We start from the raw sequence: 24,306 nt of genomic DNA, 5'->3' as shown, positions 1-24,306 counted from the left end.
CTCGACGTGACAACTCCAAGCCCACAGCTGTACCTATGGAAAGGTGTCACCATCCATCTTGCCCAGAATGGGAAAACACCCTGGCCTTAACTTAATTTACAGAGCAGCCTCTAACAAATATTCTGGCAAGTTAATTCAGAAAAAAAAAAGGGTCAAGGTATTCCTATTATAGGAGCTGATAACTGGACTTCTATGTTGTAAAATCCTTAGCACAAAAATTTTGGCCTTACAGAGAAGACAGCTCCTCCTCACAGGACTGTGTGAAGCCCATGGCACTTGGAAAAGAAAAATTAAAGGATATCTAATACAGTGTTGCAGAGATGCAGTCAGGGCTTTGCTATTTTGCCTTGCTTTTCTATTTTTCATTGTAAATAAGAGAAATCATCATAAGCTATCAATATTTTTCCAGTTAAATCTAATCCTAAACTTGGCTTATACAAGAACCACATTCATGAGCACTTTTTGTCTAAATTCTCTCCCACTTCTACTGTTTTTTTAGATGATGTGGTGTTACAGCATCATAATTCCTGTCAACATTTATCTTTAACTAGACATTTCCAAAAAGTGTCAGCAAAAAGAGAAAAGGGAAAGAAAAAAATAAAGACAAAGGCAGACACAGCCTGGCTTTACATAAAACTGAAGACTCCAATGGATAACACCATCCACAACCCCATGACATGGTTTAACAAGATACTAATAATGCAAATCACTGCCAAAATATAAATAAATTTCCATGTGAATCTGAAGAGCATCTGAAGAGCAACACTCACCAGAGCAAAAAAAATAACTACTAGAAAAGATGATGGAATTGTATTTTTTTCTTGAAGGCCCTGCAGACACTTGTGCCCAGCAGTGGTTTCACCTCCTGTATTATAAGGTACTTCCTATAAATACCCTACAGACTCTCTGTGCTTTCCAAATACAGAGGAGTACAGCAGGATTTTGAGAGAGGAAATGATTTGTGGATGGTCAAGCAGGGACGGTGATGCAGTGCAAAGAACATCCCTCCTCCCAGGGTCACACTGATATGCTGTGTGATTTCCTTTGTCTTAAACACCCCTTGATTCAAGGCTTAAGATGATTGCAATAACTAAGAAACCTGCTTCCAAGTCATACCATTTTTCCAGAGATGCTTCACCCAGCTGGAGTATTCTGTGTTCACAAACTAGGTGGTGTATTTGTTACAGCACATTCTTTACAAACATCCCTCTTACCTCATCATATCCAAAGAGAGCTGCATAGAAATTTTCTACCATACTTCTCAAATCTTGCTTTAGAACCACGGAATTAATCTGAAAAACAAACCAGAAAACCACAGTGATGAGAAAATGTTACCAGGTTCCCTCTGAGCAGCCAGAGAAGCAGCGGTGCTGTGGCCACATCGATTCGGACGCGGCTGGAAGTGATGCTGTTGGTGCAGTCAGGCATTTCAGAATAAGATTAATTAATCTTGTTAATTCTGTACACAGTGAAACACAGTGTTACTCAGAATATACAAATGGCAGAACAGGCCTCAGCCAACAGCTGATGGCAGCTACATGAGTGGAGAAAAAAAGCCCAGCTGGGGAAAGCGTAGGCAAGGGCATCCTTTCAGTGGCAGCACAGGCTAAGATAACGGAGACTGCTTCGTGCTGCAACCACTGAGCAGCTTTCCCAGGCCTTGACTTAGTCACACAGGTTTTTTACACACTCAGAGGTTTTTCAGCTTTTTTTCTAAAGCACAGACAGCAGAGCTGGATGTGCTATTACAGCCCCAGTACTGTAATGCTATAGACAGGGGCACCGTCCCTACTGCTGCTACTGACTTAGCTGTCAGTATTGGCTTTGTCAGTCAGCAATCACATGGATTTTGTTTTCACAGCGTCTCACTAGAAGCTCAGTCTTACTAGTTTTAGACTATGACTAAATTTCTTTCAGTTTGTGAGCCAGCTACTTCCCCTTATGCTGTAAGTGTGACTCAGTCCAAGTCCCACACCGGCTTTTAACTAAACGGTTGCTGGTTTGGGTGAAGCCATCCATTGGCTTGTGGAACTGACCCCATGTGAGCTCAAGAGGGAATCAAAAGAGCCCTCAACAAGAGAAGGAAATGGACCTCATGCAGCAGGTCCAGAGGAGGCTACAAGGATGATCAGAGGGCTGGAGCATCTCTCCTGTGAAGACAGGCTGAGAGAGTTGGGCTTGTTCAGCCTGGAGAAGAGAAGGCTCCAGGGAGACCTCCAAGCCCCTTCCAGTACCTGAAGAGACCTACAGGAAAGCAGGAGAAGGGCTGTTTGTAAGGGCATGGAGCAATAGGATGAGGTGTAATGGTTTAAACTAGAGCAGGGCAGATTTACATCAGGCATCAGAAAAGTTCTTCACTCTGAGGGTGGTGAGACACTGGCACGGGTTGCCCAGAGAGGTGGTAGAGGCCTCATCCCTAGAGACATTCCAGGTCAGCTCTGAGCAACCTGTTCTAGTGAAGATGTCCCTGCTCACTGCAGGGGGTTGGACTAGGTGTCTTTAAAGGCCCCTCCCAAACAAATGCAGTCTGTGTATGAGATCAACTGCTGGGTCCAGAGCAAAAGCTTAAACAGCTTGAAGGCATCCTCCTCACACAAACAGGCTCTTGCTTTTGCCTGTGCTTTTTACTTCTATCAACAAAAGGATCTAACAAACAGCTCCTTTCCTGAGGGCTAAGCTGCACTTCAACTGGTACAGCTGCTTCTTTGTGTTGACTCTCATAAGAGATCTAAGCGATACTCAGCATTTCTTTTCTACAACTAAGTATGTAACAACCACAGGACCATCGAAAGGTTTGGGCTGGATGGGACACCTCTCAGCAGACCAGGCTGCTCAAGGCCCCATCCAACCCAGCCTTGAACACCTCTATGGAGGGGGCAACCACCATCTCCCTGAGCTACCAGTTCCAGTGCCTCACCACCCTCCTAATGAAGAACAACTTCTTAATATCCAATTTAAAACCATTCCCCCTTGTCCTATCACTCCAGGTCCTTCTAAGAAGTCCCTCCCCAGCTTTCTTGTAGGTCCCTTCAGGTACTGGAAGGCCACAGTAAGATCTCCCTGGTGCCTTCTCTTCTCTAGGCTGAACAAGCCCAACTCTCTCAACCTGTCTTCATAGGAGAGGTGTACCAGCCCTCTGATCATCTTCATGGCCTCCTCTGGACCTGTTCCAACAGTTCCATGTCCTTCTTATGCCGGGGCCTCCAGAACTGGACACAGGACTCCAGGAGGGGTCTCATGAGAGTGGAGAAGAGAGGGAGAGTCACCTACATCAACCTGCAGGCCACACTCCTTTAGATGCAGCCCAGGATATGATTGGCCTTCCAGGCTGCAAGCATGTATAAACAACAAGAAGTACCTTCATACCTGCATACTAACCACGTCTTAGAGACAGGTTTTATGAAAAATAAATGCAAAAAGCAATAGGACATCAGCTCTGCTACGGAACAAGGATGGCAGCAGTGCTGATTCCATAGCAGAACTCACGTCCTACCCTCTAGGAACAAGCACTGTGTCCCATTCACAGCTTGTCACAAGGCTGAAGGACAGCTGTGCAGACTCATGTATCTAAAACCTTAATGCTTATGACAGTGGGACCCACACATCCTGATGACTTTTTCAGTGTCCTTAAGAGTGCTCATCTTAGGAGTTACCCAACAGCTTTTTCTATCTACACATGAATTAATTTTTGCCACGCCAGCAAATCTCCAGGTCAAACATCCTTCCATTAAACTAGTATCTTTTTTCATCTGTTGATTTTTATGGAAATGCATATAGTGCAAACACAAGGAAAACTCCTTTTATGTCAGTTACTCATATTTTTCCATTAATATAAACTATTAAAATTCAGGCAGATATTTTATAGGCTATCAAGATTTGGAGACTGGTTATTACCGAGTGTTTAAAAAAAGAACTAAACATAAGAAATCAGAGGGTTAAATGATGACTGCAACTTCTGTAATGACTTAATTAAATTTTTATTGAGTACATAAACTATGATGTCATTTCTACCCAACCATGCTCAAATTTTCTATGCATGTCAGAGATCGTGGTTTTTCTCAATAGAAGGTACTTCTAAATAAGCTGCACTTCTACAGCTCTAATAAGGGGGAGCAGGTCTCATGTAACACACTCAATAAATTATCCTTCCATTTTAAACAAACAAATTCCATGAGTTATTATATATTTGCCACGCACTTTTTATGACATAATAAAAATGTTACCTCAAGGATTACTTAACACATACTACAAATGTTACAGCAGGCAACTGCAAGGGGCAAAGAAAACAAATAGTCCCATTACAGAGACAAGTCCTGGACTATACATCCCTGGGGAAGCGGCTTTCTATAGTGCAAACAAAGAGCAGCAGCTTTATGTTAGCAAGAAATAGATCCACGAAGGAGATAACCAAGTTAAACAAACACAGCAATAAATACATCTTAAAAGACAAACAGTTTAAAATATAAAATATGACTTTGGGGATGGGGCAGTGTCTTAGGCACTAAAATTGTATTTAAAGGAATATTGCAGTTTCTGAAGAATAAAAACAATGTTTGTTAAGTACAAACATTGTAGGAAAAAATCCTGCTTTGTAAAACAAGAAAAAATGAGTAAATCCAAATCAGCATTTGTTGGAAACACTTCCTCTTTCTAAGCTTGGACATGTTCTTACCACTGGCAAGCTTCATGATCTGGTTGGTCATGATTCTGCTGACGCTTTCACAGTTTGTTATTAAGAAGAAAAACTGCTCGAGAAGTAAGGCCCAGTGAGTAACTGCTAATAATTATAATAATAAAAAACCCCAGGAACATCAGGAGCCCTTCTAGGGACTCAGTCCCTTTGCCTTCTTTGGAAGGACCCATGGTGGAGCTGTCACCAGAATAAACTCGTGTACCACTGTCTAAATGGACACACAGAACTAACTCTCTTCCAAACAAGGAAGACATTTTTGGCACATCTCTCACATTTAAAAGCCCTTTAAGAAAAGGAAATGTACAGCTAGTATGTCTTCCTATTACGTCACAACTTCTCACTGAAAGACTCCGTGATCCCACATTCTGCCTGCAAGACGACTACTGCACTGTCAATATTATACTGCAGAAAGAAAGCTCATTTTCAGCCTCAACAGGTTCAAAATGCATCATTTAACAGCCAACATGTGAGGCTTACTGCTGTATCCACAACTTACCCACTCTCTGTTAAGGCTTTGTACTCTACCAGCGTTTCTAGGGAAGCACGAGCAGAGCTGTACTGCAGATGCTGGACATGGATGGAAATGCCTTATGTGTGGGCACAGTTTTTTAAGTGAAAGCTGCTAGAGGGTTAGTCCATATGAATGTCTTCAGTTGGACCAAGAGCATTTTTCTGTAACAAATCTCCTCATCCCCACTCACTACACTTCAGTTTACACTGCAGAGAAGGCTCAGTGCACACGCTGCGCTCTGATGTGCTGCCCCTGCTAAGAGGCATTCGGCTCACAGGACCAACCTAGAACCAGGGCAAGGTCAAGATCCACCTCCCCAGGGAGCAGGGCTGATGGATTATCAACTGTTTCACTCAACAAACATGCTCCTGTCAGACCACACTAAATGCCAGTGTGGACATAGCTGCGATGTCCACAGGCTACATGATTTCAAAGCGCTTTAACAGGAGTTTCTTTCTGTTCTGGCTTTTGCCAGCATGTGTTGCACCCTTAAGCTACTTTAACACATTAATCCATCCATAGACTATAAAGCCAGAAGGGACACCTCTAACTGCACCTTGTACAAGCTCTAGTCATTGAATTTCACGCAGCAGTTCCCCTCTTTAGGCCATAAGTTATGGTTGAACTAGATTTTTTTTTTTATTAAGAGATTTCAGCCAGCAGAAATGATTAGATCATAGAACCTGACCCTCTGCATATCACAGACCATTACATTTCACTGAGTTCCCTCTGTACTAAGCTCAGTAAGTTGTGTTTGGCTAAAGCGTATCCCCCTCGCAGCTGAACATGTGTATCTCATTTCATATTTGAACTCTCTGGCTTAAGTTTCCAGCCCCTCATTTTCATTATACCATTCCTGCTAGGAAAAAAAGCCTGCAACCTATCTGCTCCTGTATGCAGCAGATGTGTCGGTACAGCCATCCTTTCAAACGAAGGTTAGGCTCTTTAAGGTAATGTTTACACTAGGTGCACTAATATACTACATCATCAGCACACTCCTGAAGTGGGCAAAGTTGTAATAGCAACTTGGTGTTTTATGCTGATACAGTAAAAATTAATCCATCTCTTGTGCAAAGCAAGTTACATGGGTGTGAGCAGCCTTTTGTTGTCATGACTTGGTTTACTCTGGGGACTTCTGTTAGCCATAAACGTCAGGGGACTCCTGGGGACACTTTTGGTTACAGGAGCATTCAATATCCACAGGAGTCCCTCAAGGAGAGACAGGGCAAATCTTTCATGACAAAAAAAATGTCACTCCTCAAACACTTGGGCTCTTTTTATGCACCTTCTCTCAACTAGTATTTGGAAAAAATAACTTGCACAATACAGTTGAGTTATAAATAATATATACACATATCATTACATATGGGCTTTGGAAGTGTCTGACACCCTTTTAATAAAGGCACAGGATGTGAAATGGGAAAACCTGCACACAGCCCTTTTATTTCCTCCAATAACCTATTACTGGTAGGACAGTCATTTTGAAAATGACCAAGACTGCAGCTAGGATCAAAAAGACTAAATTAATAAAACAGATTTAAAATATCTCTGTAGCAAAGGGCCAAAAAGGCCAGTTCCTTCAGGCAACCTCACATAGTTGTGAAATGACAAGGATATTGCAGAAATTATTTTTCCAATCATCTTTTTTTGAATCTTTTATTAACCTGTCTGTTACTCTGTCTGCAGACAAACTTACTGGCTTGTAATTAGGTGCAACTCCGAGTCCCCGTGTACTTTACATATTAACTTTTCCTGATAAATTCTCTAATTTTCTAGTTTAAATTAATTTTGTGATGCTCCTCAGTAGATAATTAACTTCAGAGAACAGTCTTTAAAGCCTTGTTCAACATTGCATTAGCCTAGACAAAAATTAAGCGTTCGATTGTATCAGAACCAGTTCCTGGCACAATGTTCAATCCATAAAAACATGTTAAAGGAAGAAGACTTTTTCATGCTCTGCCTCCTTCACAACAATTGCATAATCATCAATAACAGTCCTTGGAGTGTATCTATTTCAAGAAGACATAGAAAACCAAGTTATATGACATTATCGACATGTTTCAGCAAAACCAGAGGGTCACCCCTGGCTGTCCAGTACCAAGAAAACAAGGTTATGTTTCTATCTTGCAGTCTATTAATTTGGAAACTCTGCCATGGTAACAGCTAAAGATGCAGAGCAGATCATAGTACAATCCTAACGGTACTAAATATATGTGGGCTTATTCCAAATTCCTTTTTGTCTGTAGTACATGGCTGGCAGAGTTCACTGACAACCTCTCAAGAGAAAGATCAGGGGATAGAGGTCAAATCCCTGTGCTCTCCTTTAGCTGTGCTGATTCTCTGCAAGGGCAAGCAGCTGGAGAGGGGTTTTCCTGTAATGCCTCTTTAAAAAACTAGGTGCTAAAAGCCTAAAGTTGGTCATGAACATGTTTCTGAACACACCAGAATCAAGAATTCAGCCCGATAATCTCAAAAGGAAGCCACACAACCAAGTCTAAAAGGTGCACTTGGAGAAGGCAGTAATAAAGGTAAATAAATAAAGGTAGATATTCACCATGAGCACCTACAGACAGCTGTAAAACTCAGTCTTTTTCCTGATACAAACCTCTGAAAGAGTCACATGCAAGAAACACTGCACTGGATTGGACCAGTCCTATCAAGGTCCATCTACCCACATGGTATCTTCCCTTCAACACTCACCAGATACACTGAGAAAAGTAAAGACTACAAGCTGATGTATGCTTCCTCCAAGTATTTTCCCAACCGATCTCAGCTCAGGGCAATTCTCAACCCTTGATCTTTGTTTATATTGTATCTTTAAAAAGGTTTCTATGTCAAGGACCTTGTTCTGTAAACTTTCTATGTCCACAACATGCTTCAGCAAGAAATACCCAGATCTACTGTCCATGATGAGAACCATCAGCTCCTGTTTGTTTCTTCTGAACCCGGACCCTGCTAGTTTCAGTGTGGTGCCCAGCTCACTGGATGAGACAATGAATAGACATTGCTCCATCTCCTTCTCACAGCACTCAGAAATCTGTGAGTCCATTGTATTCATAGAATCATAGACTGGTCTGGGTTGGAAGGGACCCCAAGGATCACAGAGTTCCAACCCCCTGCCACAGGCAGGGCCACCTCAAGGCCTGGATTTACACATTCATATTCATTGGGATAAGATCCGCCCATAGAAAAAGACTGAAGGTAACTTAATAAAAGTCAAGAGCAACAAAATTCCTTGGGATCATAAAGTACTAAACTAAATGAAGCATATCAGATAACATTAAGGCTGTTGAGTCATGAAAGGTGCCATCCATTCTGAAAAGTATTCCAGCTGAACCAGGTAAGTAGGAAATAGTAGAAAATACAATGATAAATGAAAATAACAATCACAGGTAAATATGACCTGCAATGTTCAGTGCTGATAAAAGTACCAGTAGTAGGTGTTAAAAAAAAAAAATATTTTCTACAACTATGTGCACCCACTTAGCAGCTGCAATTACGAAGAGATTTGGTGGAGAAATCTCAAAAAAAATTCAGTTCAACAATTCAATAGTGAAGAAAAAGACAACTAACTGTTAGGAATCATTACAAAAGAAATACAGAGCAAAAGCAAAACGCTGTTCTGCCATAAATCCCTAGCGTGCCCACATATAAAATGCTGCATGTATTTATTGCCTTTTCATCTTGGAACAGATGTAAAAGAAACAAAACACACAAATACCAAGGTTATTAGACATATGAGGAAGCAATGGTTGTGTTCAGGAAGAAATGAGGAAGAAGATATCATGAGTGATATTGAGCAGGTAAACAAGGAATTAGTATTCATTTTCTCATAAAAAGGATCTATAAAAGAAGCTGATTAAATGACCAAATAATACTTTAAAAATAAAAACACTTTCTGACACAACACAATCAAGTGGCAGAAGTCATTGCCGTGGGACACTGAAGAGCTAGAAATACTGCACAGCCATGGAGGATTTCTGTTGGTAGATACTGAACACAATGGTCCTCATCAACCCTCATGTTACTCCAGTTAATGCCAAGAGAACAGACCAGAAGAAATACTGATACACAGTCCTGCTGCTTACACATTTCCCCAAATATCTCTGGTCATTGTAACAAATGGTACAACTGGATCTCCACCCAACATCTGAAGAATGACTTCTGAGTGTGTTCAGCTTCATTCATTTTTTGCTGCTCTTTGCAGATCCTGACTGCTGTCTCTTCCATCTGCCTTCTCCTACCTTCCTACCCTGACTTGCAGCTAGACAGCCTCTGCTGCTTAGATGGTGCTGGATACTGGCTCTCAGGTCCCTTTGCTGACTAGATAGGAATTTCACCTGCAATATCCTAGTGCAATTTAAAAAAAAATTGCTACCTTTACCATGGCTTTTAGTTATTTCATGGCAAGAGGCTGCATTTACTGTAGAACTAAGAGCAAGAATGATCCTGCTCATACCAAATAGATCACCCTCCCCCTAGGGGAAAAAATAATAATAACCCTTCCCCTCCAACATTCTTTCTCCAAGAATTTGGGACCAAAACAAGTTTCTAGCAGAGAGGAAGAGCAAGTCACTCTTCTCCTAAAAAACTCTCCATAAAAATTTAAGTTTATTTCATTTCAAAATGGAGTGAAAATTGCTAGAGTCCACACAATTAGTAAGCAATTAACAAGCCTAATCCTTGCTGCTAACACCTAGTCTTGCTGCAACCTTTATCCAGTGATTGAAGCCAGAAAAATATATTGTAAATACTCACTTACTATCTTGCTTTCAAACTGGTTTTTGCAGTGCCTAGCAGACTGGCTGATTTGTGTTTGCTCCATCAGGCTTCCCCCTATTTCCGAGCACAGCCCTGTTCATACGTGACCTGTTTGACATTCTCCCATCGGTTCCACACTGGGGTAAAATTCTCATTTGAAGCCACATTGCTTTCACCTTCTACCAATATTCTGCACCTTCTGGTTTCAATCACAAGCTGAGAAAAACCCGATTTCCCCAAGCACTCCTCCTCCCCAGGGCTTCAAACACACGCATGCCACAGAATAGTTAACAGTTAAATATTTTCTTGCCAATATTTTAAGAGTGCAGAAGGTTCCAAATTGCTGGTAAAATAAACAATGCCAGACTGTGAAAACTCCTGCCTGCCATATACTCTGATGTTAACAAGAGTTTCTTTATTACTGCAACCTTTCAGAAGCGAACAAAAATTATTTCTCTACCCTAGTTCTGCCCTCAAGTAAAAGGCAAAGGAGGAAAGCAAGCCATGAAAAAGCTGCACGCTAAGATACTGGGAGTTTTCCATCTTGCTTCTGTGTTTCATTCAGACTTGATGCTGCTGCGAATAAATAAACTTCCCAAAGATCCTAAAAGCATGGACAAGAATTCTAAGAGGCCCAAATTTTCCTTACATGCTGCTTCCTGAATAACAGGGATTAAACCTACATACTGGCCATGTTCCCTCTTGCAGGTACATAACAAACCAGGAAACACAAAAGGGCAAATTTAGGATGCTCTCAATGAGACACATTATTTTCAAGCTCCTCAGTACTTAGCTCTGAGGATTCAGCCATGGACTTCCACCCCTCACAGGGTCTCAGTTGTTTCCTTGCTTTTAAAGAAAACTGCCAGCACTTTTAGCATAAACAAGACAAATGACTATACAAGTTCAGGTGACACCCCCTAAAATCAGTGCTCATTCACCATGGCTGCCAGCCTTCTGTTACCTACCAAATGCATTTGGGCTTCAGGAATCCATGGCCAAGCCATCTGAAAACCAATTCAGAACAGTGTTGCTCATTCTGCATGTACCACGACTGTACTGACCCCATCTTCCAACCACAATATCCATACCACTAGCTGAAGCTCCCTTTTTTGTGTGCATTCTTGTGCCCACAAGGCCACACAACTAACTTAAACATCAACATGTGCTAGCAACAAAGACCTTTAAGATCAGATAAACTGGTATTTTGGTCAAATATTTTAGTCTTTTGCATTATTTCCTGCTCTTTGAATACGGAATCAACCACATCAAAGTTCTTAGAGATGTGTAATGACAACTACCTAGTTACCATCAACAGAGATACAGCAAGTGCTGACCAGAAGCAGGAGAGAGACAATGGCAGCAGGGATTCCCAAACCAGAATGGAAAACAGAAAAACACATCAATTTGCCTAAATGTGTATGGAAATACCATAAGTTGTTGTTGATACTAAAGGAGCAAAAGAAATCCAAGCAGGAAGCATGAGAGCGAGCACCGGAATTATCTAACTCTCGTATTTGCACCTCCTGGAGTCACAGAGTCACAGAATGGCTGGAAGGGACCTTTGAAGGTCATCTAGTCCACCCCAACCCACCACAGGAAGGTCATCTAGTCCAACCTCCTGATGGTTATAATTTGTTCTGTCATGGGAGGTTTTAGCAAATGCAATCAAAACTAAGGGCTTCCACTTTTATAAACGGGTAAAATGGTCTAGAGAAGAAGTCAGAGAATGAAGTAACACAGAGCCCTGACCCCTAACAAAAACACAAACATCTGCAGCCCCAGCCAGGCTACCAGGCACTGTAGTACTTGCACTGGGAACATGAAGACCTTATGTCTGCAGCAGAATTTAAGACTGGCCTTTGAAGGAGTTTGTCAAGTGGCACAGAGCTGCTTGCAGGAGAAGCTGATCCAGGCTGCCAGCACAGGCAGAATCCCAACCCAGTGTCCCAGGACATATGACACTGTTGAAGCAAAAAAAACCTCACCAGTAGAGACAGTCAGGAGAGGTAATACCGTAGTGAGCAGCACGCCAGAGAGATGATCCTTGCAGCAGTTCTCAGAAGGTGTATGAGCAATGGCCAGGTCAGAGAGCAAAAAAGATGAGGCCCAAAGATAGTAAAGAAGGAAAGGACCAATGATGGCAAATTCAGGATGAGAAATCAGGTGTTCAGCAATTTGAGAAGAAAGGAAAGATCTTGACAAACTCATGAAGATGCTTCAACATGCAAGGGTGGGTTTGAAACAAGCAGACAAGAGAACAGATCTTAAGCCTCCACTGTGGGCCTCTGCAACAGGAGGCTCCTGGATGGGTGTATTGAATTGAGACAGCAAACAACCACTGAATCAGGGAAGCAGCATGCCAGGGATGGAGAGCAGGCACATCTGGCACTGATGGCTGTGCAAGGATTAGTTGAACATGAAGGAACAGAAGGGAGAGGAGAGAGGTGGTGGTGCCAGTCTGACACATAGAAAAAGGTTCTGCAAGGAAGGAAAGAGAATTAACAAGAGAGAAAAGAAAAGGTAGGAGATAAACTAGTATCTCTACAAGGTAAGAATGAGGAAGGGAGATGTATGTGGCACACTGACAGAGGGGGCTTACCCGGCAAAGGGAATCAGATACAAGCTCCAGGGAATGCAGGCACTAGGATAACACAGAAATGACCAAGGACAAGGGGTGTGATGAATTAAGACCTTAAGTCTTAAAGACCACAAATCAATGTAAGAATTGGGCATACATACCTGAAGCCAGCAGCACAGTCCGTGAACCACAGAGCAAAGCAGCCAGCAGGGAAGTGAACCTTTCACTGCGCCTGACAAAAAGCAAGGAAGGCAACCCAGAGAACAGGACTGTGCTCTTCTTGCAGGACAGAAGGACTGAGAGAGAACAAGCCTACTGCCACAGTTGTACAGGTATAAGCTTGCCTGAATGCTTTGGCTGGCACAGAGAACATTGCACACTGCACTGCACCTTTCTCTTCTGGAAACAATAGCTGCAGTCTGTGAAGCTGCACTCGCTTTTGCTTTTGGAAACAAAGCAATACAGCAAAGTTCCTAATCCTTCCCCAAAATACACTGGAGAACCCAAGTAAGAACAGACCTCACTAGTGCCACCTGTGCCCTGTGAAGACAAAAATACAAAATACAGCAATTCAACCACTCCCTAGTGTAGCCTGACTTGGCTTTTGGAAGCATTCAGCAGGAGCAGAATGCATACAGAAACCCAACCAACCTCTCCTTGTCAGCAGCGGTTGCCAAACACCACCCAATACCTGCCCCGAGGAGGAAGGAGCAGCCAGAGACACTGCAGGAGTGGCAGAGGCAGCTGGTGAGCTGGGCGAGCCAACAGCAGCACCACCACACCCATGGGTGCTGTGAGCATGCCAGAGACACGGGAAGAAGTCGTGCAAGGGAAGGGAACAGGCAGTCTCACACACCCCTGCACCGTATCAGAACCTTAACTGACACGTTACTGTCTCTGAGGACAGGCAGACACCAAAAACCTAAGGAAAAGTTAAGTTGTTAATTCATGAAGAGGAAGCAGAAGGTAACAGTGATGTTCTAACCACAGCGAAAAGCACAAGCAACATGATTTAAATGTCTTGGGATCAACACAGAACCCCTCAACAGCTTAATTACTCTGATTTAGAAGAGACATTGGTTTTGGTATTTTCCTGTATTTATGAAGGAGTGTAAAAGTGCATTCATATTTTCACTGCAGCTGCTTAGAGTTGTTAAAAAGAATAACAAGCACGACACGAGATACTCTGTTCCCAAGAGCCTCAAAAGGCTTAGGCCAGCTGACCTAAGCAAGGGAATTCTGGGCAAACTCCGAAAGGACAGGAAGTTGGTAAGGTAAATGTCCAATGTAGGTACAACAACATGTTGCTGAACCCTGCACTGACCACAGGCACATCACAAACTGGGTTGTGAGCGATGCACAAAGCGCTGGCAGGAGCCAGGCAACCCCACCAGTGTAGCTGCTCCCCATTCCACTGCGCCTGGAGACTGCAGCAGGTTCTCAAAGGGTCATTTTCCTGTTTCCACCATCATCCCTACACTGTCAAAATAAAAACTCTGCAGTTGTAGAGAGCAGTAGTTTAATTGCTCGACATTTGAATTTTGGCAACTGGGCTATGTTCTGGAGAGCCTGAGGAACACGGAGCAGCACTTAACACCTACAGGCACCGACCGGTAAAATCATTTTGGCATGGGAGTCCCAGGGGCACAGAATGTGGGGACTAATGAGAAAGGTATTTCTTGAGAAGGTGCTATAAGGCAGCTTCCAGTGTATTTCTTGCAGGCACCAGAGAGGCACAAAACAGAGCAAGGACACTACCTTATGGTAACAGGATCCAACACATCTGGGAAATTTAAATTGATTTTTTTATGCCAGACTCTACAGAACAGTGGGGCAGGCCAGCTGAAAAGAACCCAAGCATGTATTATACCTTGATTTCAACCCCAGGTATCCTTGGCATACCCCAAACATGCCTGTATTTCAGTCAGCCAGGTGTTCTAGTTCCACGGGTGCCGGTTCAAGAACACCTCCTTTAAAAACAAGATTAGAGCAAGACACTTCAAAACTCCATGACTTGGTAAACCCAAGTTTGTTCCAGGCCTCCTCCTGATCAGGACATTTTCAAAGTAACGTGCTATGCATGTGCATTTTCCTGCCTATTTAACTTAAAATTTCCAGGATCAAATTAACTAAATTGACTCTTTGACAGTTTCGTTTATGAAATGACAAAACACTGGCAACTTGCTGTGAACTTTCGAGCTCTCTGAGAAAGGATCAAGGGTTGATGATCTGTTTCCTTTGTGATGTTCATAAAACACTAAACTCAGTTAAAACATATCATACAACACCTGGGATCTTATTAAATCAAAAAGCACAAAACCCCCACAGAGCAATTTTGTATTTCACTACTCTGACATGGTTTTTCTGGGGTTGGTTTTCTGTGGGTTTTGGGGTGGGGTTTGTTTGTTTAAAAAAGGAACACTAGAAACTGGTAAGATAATGTATTTTTTGTTTTTTAAGTAGTCATTAAAAAACTCCTAACACTTTTCTCCTTTAAATGTCCTAGTAAAGTTATGTATTTCAAAATATACACAGACCATCTGAAATGAAAACTTTTCCTCTTTAGTTGTACAGGTTTTTAAAGACCCTTTTCAACTGTACCAAACACCCTACTCTCTACCTCATATCCCAATCCATCTTCCATTTCCTCAAACAGAATCACTACCTTCTCCACAATACCTTGCTTCAACTCAACTCCCCCTCTGCTGCAGTGCCAGACACTGCACACACTTTCCTCCTGCCCCAGCTCTGCCCCGTTGCCTCCCATGATAATGCAGATTCACAGCATCAGTTTGGGATGCACAGAACAGACTTCCCAGCAGAGTTTGGACAGGCTTGAAAAGGACCCCCTGAGTATTCAAACACAGTAGCTTCCCACTGGACATTAACCAACTGCAATAGTGCAATTCATACAGAGATCAAATTCTATTTAAAATTCTACTGATTTTACGCCCTGCCCTCCTCTCCTAAAGCCATTCTAGAGCCTCTCACTCAGACCACAGTCGCTGAGTCCTTAGAGCTGGCAGACTTCTTGTTCTCCACAGTAAGAATAACTTTAACTGAACTGTATCAAGGTTAGGAAGCCCTGTAGCTACTGTAAGGTAAAATAATCTGAATTCTTCTAATTGTGAAAAGAGTATCAAGACAGAAAAAGGGGTTCAAGTTCACAGGGCTAAATTCTGCTCTCAGTTACACTGACATGAACCATGTCATTGATTCTGATGGCATTACTTCAGATGTACACCAAGGTAACCCAGAGCAAATTATGGGTCACTGCATATAAACACCTCTAGCTGAAAGTATAACAAAGGCTGTATTGTGCTACACACAGCAGAGCTAATAAACCAATTCAAAAGACACCTAGATGTGTTCCTGGGAAAAAAAAAAAGGGCAGGGGTTTAAGCAGACTGGTGGGAAAACAGTTAAGTGAGATAAAGATAAATTAAACCAGGTTCGGCACACTGAGCTTGACAGCCCCTCCCATTCTTATCTCCTGCAGCGTTTAGAACACATATTGTTATACAATTATCTCGTGCTAAAAAATATTTGCCTCAGAAGCAGAATGCCACTGCAACATACAAGACAAGGTACAGGGGTTTAAAGATCCATCAGGCTTTATTCAAGGATAGCATGCCACTGGCACTGAGAAGTGTTGGAATGAGGTTCCTGGAGGAGGAGGGGGCAGTGGGGGAGGGATGATGGGTTTTCTTGGTGTTTGGTTTGGGGTTGTTTTTTTTTTTTCCCTTTTCCCAGAGGCCTTTTCTTTTTCTAACCTCATATCTATTGTCTGATTATCAGCAGAAACCCTGTTCCAGGCAACTCCAGCCTCCTGACTGATTTCGTGGTTTCATCTAAGGGTATTAAAAGAACTGATTGTATACACACTCAGTTAGTAAACCACAATGCCCAGGTCAGTAAGGCTAACATTCAGGTTGCTAAAGGCCTCTGTTAGGAAGACAAACAGCACCAGTCTCTAGTAGTGCCTGGATTCCCCTTCTGAACTGAGGTGGCAGCTGCCAGGTTGCACAGTATGGATCTCTTCACTGCAAGCCACAAGGTGGAGATCTCTGGCAAAGAAGGGTCCAGAGGAAGTCTTTTCCCCAGCCTAATGTTACTATTAACACTTTGAGCCATTGCATCAAGCCAATTTTTCTGTTTGTTTTTAAAGTTTGATAGAAATGTCACTAGTGGAAAAATTAAGTAAAGAGCACTGGTTAGCCACAGAACTGGACACACCTGGCTGCAAACCCACCAAAAGAAACTTGACTTCATTAGTACTAGGGACAGCAGAGTAAAATTTATATCTGAAATATGCCTGCACCAGTAGAATTTGCTGAGGCCACAGGCTCTCCCTGTGTTTTTACAGCTGTGTCAAGTTTTGGTTTCTGACTCTTGCCGACATTCAGGAGTGCTGAAGGAGCTCAGGCTAACAGGTCCCAAAACTTTGTAGCTGAGATTTAGATCTCAGCAATTTTAACAACCAGGTTTTGAAATAATACAAACTCCATTTGGAGTTGGAGCTGATGTAAATTAGTAGTTAAAATGCCTTACATTCTACCACTTTCAGCTCCAATGAACTTATAGATTTAAGAACAGATGGCATATTTTAAGAAACAATCAGTATCAACTCAGGCATATAGTATCCATTTTCTGCATCATGTTGGAATTGTTGTTAGAAATGAACACAAGTTGAAGAATTGCAGCTTTGCCTGTCAACAGCTTAAACTAACTGCATCCAACCAGCAATTCCATACAGGTGCCCTGTCACTTATACCTCAATATAGGATTGTACCAATCGGAGCTAAATATTGACCTTTGATACCCTCCCTGCATGAGAGAAAAAGCAGTGGATGGAATTTCCTAGCCCCCCAGGAGCTATGCAGATGACAGTACCTAGACATGTTCAGTAGTTTCTTTTCATTTAAAAAAGAAAGGCTGAGATTCAGAAATTTGAAAGCATCAACACTGATGCCATCTATTTATTTACAATTCCTATCCTGAGATACATATATAAAAGTATCTTCTTCTGGAGGCACAATATGTACTGATTGCATGATTAAATACTGAAAAATAAATAGCTGTTACACATACTCCTCAGTCAGCTCACAAAGCCTTTGTCATTACCACACCTTCATTTTTAAAGAACCATTAGTGATAAATACATCAAGATTAATAAGTAGAACCTAACTCCTATGGTAACTGCCCTTTACTTAACACTTAAAAGTCCTTGCAATTGCTCAAGCTGAGATGAGAGGAAGAGTTCAATCAGGGTACATCTATGTGAAGGGGAGGAAAGTGAGCGAAGAAGGGTGAACAAGCATGAAAGAAACAGGAACTGCCCATGGAAGGACATGGGTGAAGGGGGATATTGAGCTAGGTCACTAGCATCAAGGAAGGAGAAGCAGCAAGGGAACAGCTAACACCTTCAAACATGAATGTATAAATTATTTTCATCTAACATACACTAAATACTACCAGAAGTAGTTTCATTCATCGTGAAAAATATACTGATTGAAAAATTAGGAATAATTAAAAGATGAAAGGGGAAAGATTGTGCAAATCCAATGCACTGACAATCACTGTGGGGAAGAGAACAGTCCTAATTTCCAAGTTTAGAATCTAGGAGAATTCACGATGCTTTCTTCCACACCCTTAGTACATAGTCCAGCTAGCTGTTACCTCAAGAGTCCACGTTCTCTCACAAGGAGTCTCCTTAAAAATCAATGAGCCTCTGTGCAGCTAAACTACATTAAATATACACATAGATGTAACTGTTTTTGAGATCAAGCCTTTAGGTGTGTACATACTTCGTTTAAGCATCAGCTGTTGCCACATAAAAGCTACATTAACACTAGGCTACAGTCAGGAGCCTATTACAGAACCCTATTACTGCAGCCCGAGCACGCTCGTTATCACGCTGTGTGAGCATTAGTACCAACAAAGATTGCAAAACTTCAATTCCAGGATAAACTGAAGAGATGCCTAACCTGCCAAGGCAGAGAAGGGATGGCATCCAAACAACTCAAGATCTCCCTGCAGTTGCATCATACAGCAGCCAGACCATTATAACATGCACGTATTAACGTCTGAGACATCAGATCGCATAAAACCAGAAGGACAATGGTAGGGAGGTTTTGTTTGGTTCCCTCTAGCCATGGAAACCCAGATTGTGGGTCACTCCTCTGTGCTGGAAGAGAGGGCTAGAAGGAAATTTAAGGATGACAGAGCCCTGGGACAGGCTACCCAGGGAGGTTGTGGAGTCTCCATCTCTGGAGATATTCCAGACCCATCTGGATGCCAACCTGTGTGACCTGTCCTAGGGACCCTGCTTTGGCAGGGGGTTTGATCCAATCTCCTGAGGTCCCTTCCAACCCCTACGATTCTGTGATTTTGTTTTGGGGGCAGTTTGGGGGGTTTTGGGGGTCTTTTTTTTTTTACACTTTGGGTAGCAATGGAGTAGTTTAGTTTGCAGAAATGGAAACCCTGTGCTTTGCTTTACAGCGAACTGGCTGTAAGCACAATCTTTCTCCACCTTAAAGGTTACAGAAAACACCCCTCTGTAGAGGTCTAACTTACACTGTGTCTCACTTTTGAGTTCCCCGTGCTTGCAAGGGTAGCAAATGGCTCAGCTTTGCTTCTCTTTGCTGCTTGCTGATGCTTCAAGTCATGAAAGGAAAGCTACATCATGGCATTTGAGGTTAGTTCATACATGGCAAAGTGAGAGCCAAAAGGAACAGAGAAATAATCTTCTGCTCCAAAGCAGCATTATTAGTTTGATGGAATAAAAAAGATCCCTGAAGAGATTTTGGGGGGCTTTGGGAGATAGGGTGTTTGGCTGGGGGGGTTGCATTGGGCTTTTGTTTTCTTTTCAAGAGCAGCACCTGGAATGAAGACCTGAGCTGCCTTCAGTTCCTACAGAAAGCAGAATCAACCACTGACATGACATGGAAAGGCATAAGGCAAGGACAAAAACACACAGAGTATATCCTTCAATCATTCTCTCTGGTACTACCATCTAATTTGCCTAGACTCACTCACAGGGCCTTACGGCATCACACCAGGAAGGTGGAAGTTCCCATACTGGAAATTATGTAAGCCCATTAGTGTAGCAAGAAATTCCAAGAAATTCCTCTTTTGAAATTCCAAATTCAAAAGAAGATGAGTTGTCTTTTAAATGAAGCTGTAACACAGGAAGGCCACCAATTTCCCAGCAACCAGGATAAAAGAGGCCACTGCTGGTGGATAACTCACACTACACCAGAGTTAACACTTTCTATAACCACATTAAAAAGAAATCAGAGAAACTTCTTGAATTACTACTGTGAATGCACACCAAGCCCTAACTCACTGATTAATTCCCTTGTTTGTCACCAACAGAAAACCCCTCACAGCCTCTCCTTTCATTATATGCCTGACAAAATGCCACTATCTCTGTAAGAAACCTAGCGCTTCTCTAACTGTTTAATTAATGTTAATCACAAGCAAACCTCTACCAAATGATTCTTTATTTCTTTCACAGCACAGGAGATACTCCCCAGCCCTCTTCTCCCACTAGAAGTGCCCTAAACATAGGCATCACCAACTGTATCAGGTCTCCTGTCACCACTGTGATACTGGGGGTGATGAAAACCATCTTCTGGCCCCACTGCTGCTTCACTGCCATCTCTGAAGACTACCACAAGGCTGCAGAAATGCACTTACACACTTTAAGGCCAGAAATGACCATTGCAACTACCTAGCTTAACCTTTCTTAGAATAGGCCAAAGAGATCCAACAAGGCCAAGCACTGGGTTCTGCACTTTGGTCACAACAACCCCAGGCAGCACTACAGGCTGGGGCAGAGTGGCTGGAGAGCTGTCTGGAGGAGAAGGACATGGGGGCGTCAGTGGGTAGCCAGCAGTGTGCCCAGGTGGCCAAGGTCAACGGCATCCTGGCCTGTGTCAGGAATGGTGTGAGCAGTAGGAGTAGGGAAGTTATTGTCCCATTATACTCAGCTCTGGTGAGGCTGCACCTTGAGTACTGTGTCCAGTTTTGGGATGTTGAGATGCTGGAGCATGTTCAGAGAAGGGCAACGAAGCTGGTGAAGGGTCTGGAGCACAAGTCCTGTGAGGAGCAGCTGAGGGAGCTGGGGATTTTTAGACCTGAGAAAAGGCTGCTGAGGGGAGACCTCATTGCTCTCTACAACTACTTGCAAGGAGGGTGTAGAGAGGTGGTGGTCAATCTCTTCTCTAAGGTAATGATAGGATGAGAGGAAATGGTTTCAAATTGCACCAGGGGAGATTTAGGTTAGATATCGGGAAGAATTTCTGTACTGACATAGTAGTCAAGTATTGGACCAGGCTGTCCAGGGAGGTGGTAGAGTCACCATCCCTGGAGGTATTTAGAAGGCATTTAGATGTAGTGCTTGAGGACATGGTCTAGAGGTGGACTCGGCAGGGTTAGGCTGCGGTTGGACTCTATCTTGAAGGTCTCTTCTAACCCAAGTGATTCTATGATTCTGGTTAAAACGTTTATTTTGTGATAGAGGGCAGGAATATTATTTTTCATTTTGGATTCTTAAACTCATGACTAGTTAAAGTCATGCACAGGAACTTAACATAAAAAACCCTGTCCTTTAAATTTCCTTTAACTCACTATCTCAGATACAGAGAAAGCTGAAAGCTTTAACTGAATTACTAAAGTTGTGCTTATACATTTATCACCAGTTACATTTCTCCCTACCTCAGTTGCTTATTCCTATCCACAAATGCCCATTCTGTTACAGCAATCACATAGCAAACCATGTGCAAAATTTACTACTTTCAGACAAATCAGTATCTTTTTTCAGGCCACAGAGGAACATGATCGACCAACAGACACTACAGCTGTTGGAATGAATGGTCAGGAGGAAAGGCTGCATACACCAGCTTGAGCCAAGAAAGAAAGAAGCAGCTACAGTGGGATTCTCAGGTATTCTTTTAAAATATGCAAGGTCACAAGAACACTGAAAGGTGTAAATTGAGGTTATCAACACCAAAGATGACTTACCCCCATCACCTTAGCACGCTGTTCGACATCCTCCCACATGCAGTGAACTATATAGCGACACATGTATTTTCCTGTGCGACCCTCCTGCTTCATTCGGACCAGACACATCCTGCAAGAACATAAACACCAAATTTATAGCTTCTGGCTTTTCATAGAATCACAGAATCTCCTGAGCTGGAAGGGACCCATAAGGACCATCGAGTTCAACCCCTAGCTCCACACAGGCCCAGCCAAGTCAGAGATGGCACTGAGCGCACCGTCCCAATGCTTCTTGCTCTCAGCCCAGCTGGGGCTGTGACCCCTTCCCTGGGGAGCCTGTGCCAGCGCCCGACCCCCCTCTCAGCACAGAACCTCTTCCTGACACCCAGCCTAAACCTCCCCTGTCACAGCTTCATTCCATTCCCTGGGGTTCTACCCCTGGTCCCCAGAGAAGAGAGATCAGCACCTGCCCCTACGCTCCCCTCGGCAGGCAGCCACAGACCCCCATGAGGTCTCCCCTCAGCCTCCTCTTCTTCAGGCCTAACAAACCCAGGGACTTCAGCCTCTCCTTTTTACATTTCTTCAAATGTAAAGAGTAAATTAAATTATTTCAGATCATTTAAGATTCTCCTTACAGTATGTGCTTTGGTGATCAGGAAAAGCCACATATGAATATTTATTTATTTATTTAAGAGCTATCACAAACTTTTCTATTTTGTACTCAAGAGCTGTACCTGCTGGATTTTGGCCAATGCAGCTATGGGGGACTGACAGTACCTTTATTTTACCAGACAGTACTGTAATCTATTTAAACAGTACTGTAAGCTAAATTCCTCAGCCTGAAGAACATATCACCCTTTGGAGCAGGAGCAAATGTCTTGTCTAATCCTAGGCTACAAGCCAGCTGTAAGTCTGCTTGGTGCACTAAAGGGCTGTAAGAGTCTGAACTAGCCAAGCTGTGAAAGCTTAAGCAAGTTACAGACTTCACCCAAATTCACATTAGCAAAGTCCTAAATTATTTCAACTACAGGGGTCTTTGAATACATGTCCAACCACTTGGCAAAACCCCTGCATGCAGGACATGCTAGAACTCCTCACACATCTGTAAGCACATTGTGGGATCTTAATGAGAATACCAGGTTCCACTGGTTTACTTTTTTGTAAAGCACTAAAGCTGCCTGAGCTTCACTGCTGCTGTTGTGTCTAAAATATAAACCACTGGAACAAAAATTTTCCGTTGCCTCTTTTACAACAGCTGTAAACAGCCTGAACTGAAATACAGGCTGACCCCTCACTAACCTAATGGAGCAGTCCCACCTTCTCTACACCACTGATCAGCTCTGCTTCTGTGTTATGAGTCATAAACACCTGCCCAGGGTTGACCAAGGGGCCATTCCTGTCTCAGGATTCCCAATGTACATATTGTGGCAGGGACAACTCGGTATTGCTGTCCCAGCAGACACATGTAATCAAGATGGTATCAAGAAATGAATCATAATGAGTCATCATCTTGCTCACAGAAAGATGACAAAGCTTTCTGCTAAAACAGTGGTCCAGAACTCAGAGAACAGCTGTCCAGTTACTGGTCCTTCCACAAAACAAATGCACAGAGAACTTAAAGCTTTTGTGTTCTATCTTCCACCGGTTTCAAAATCCATGTTCCTCTTCTGTATTTGCATAACTGAGCTTTATCAGTAAGTTAATTCAATTTAGTGGATCCCAAGTTTTTTTTACACACTCTTAACATATCAAAGAGAAAATAAGATTTAGTTTAAAAGACAAACTTTGGGCTAAGAAAAAACATTTTTATACTTTTCTTGCTGAATATGCACACTCAGAGGGGAAAAAAAGAAAACAAAAAGGGTGGCTTGGCAAGAAAACCTGCACCTGAGTGTTACTCCTGGTATTCAGTCTGTCTTTGGTGGTGGGGAGGCAGAGGAGAGAGCAGTGCACAGACCAACAGCTAACAACTGGTCACTGATGAGCAGGACTGGAGTGGTGTTCAGAGTAAAACCTGCTACTCACGAAGCCTAAAAGGCGTCTCTGTGTTTGGATGCATAGTGCTGTCACAGAGCTGTTCTCCAGCACCATGAGTGAGATCATGGAATTTTGCAGTTTATTTGAGAATTTGGTAGTTTGTTACTACACCTGCTGTCTGAGGTTTGAGAGAGGCAGACTCTTGGAAGACCATAAACCGTCTAAACCAGATCAACGCGGCGTGAAGCGTTTTATCGTTTCACTACAGAATCTGTTCTGTAATTTAGTCAAAACCTGACTCATCTTCATCAAACCCTGAAAGCAAAATTATTCCAGACTATCTTTGGAAAGCTAGCTGCCTGACAGTGCTTGGGTTGGATAATTTATGCTGTATTTCAGTTACGCAGAGAGACTGTGTTAGAAGAAAATTACATGAAAGGAACAGGAGCATCTGTAACCTGACCCAGCTTAGATGAGCTGTAGCTGTTTCCCAGGAAAAGCCTCAGCTACAACTGCTTCTGTCAGTGTTCCTATGGTGCCAACAGACCAGCTTAAATACCAGAAGTGGTTATCGACTTTCATGAGGTGGCTCAATGCCACATAGACATGGTGTGATGCTGCATTGTGCTTCTAAGAGCAAAACCCACTCAGAGCTCCCCACTAGCCCCTGCACCTGGACACTCACTCCCGCTTCCTCAGCTGCTCCAGAGCAACTCTTCCCAGGGCAATGTTATACTTGTCCAGAGAAATTACTCTGGCTTAGCAACACAAGAATCC

The 24,306-nt window shown here is 42.8% G+C and overlaps 1 protein-coding gene across 1 annotated transcript in view; it reads right to left on the bottom strand.

Moving 5' to 3' along the window:
• The window catches only part of UQCC1 (ubiquinol-cytochrome c reductase complex assembly factor 1), a 47,291-nt gene that overhangs the window by 2,733 nt on the left and 20,252 nt on the right, over positions 1 to 24,306 (bottom strand). The window contains exons 7-8 of the mRNA XM_084271372.1: positions 21,574 to 21,682; positions 1,215 to 1,292 (exon numbers count right to left, since the gene is read on the bottom strand). Of these exons, the coding sequence (XP_084127498.1) occupies positions 1,215 to 1,292; positions 21,574 to 21,682 (187 nt within the window). The remainder of the gene's footprint in view (positions 1 to 1,214; positions 1,293 to 21,573; positions 21,683 to 24,306) is intronic.

The sequence above is a fragment of the Gallinula chloropus genome (assembly GCF_964237585.1).
Source record: "Gallinula chloropus genome assembly, chromosome: 16".
Classification (NCBI taxonomy): Eukaryota; Metazoa; Chordata; class Aves; order Gruiformes; family Rallidae; genus Gallinula; species Gallinula chloropus.
Note: the sequence above shows the minus strand (reverse complement) of the source record. Positions and strands in the feature narration are given on the sequence as shown.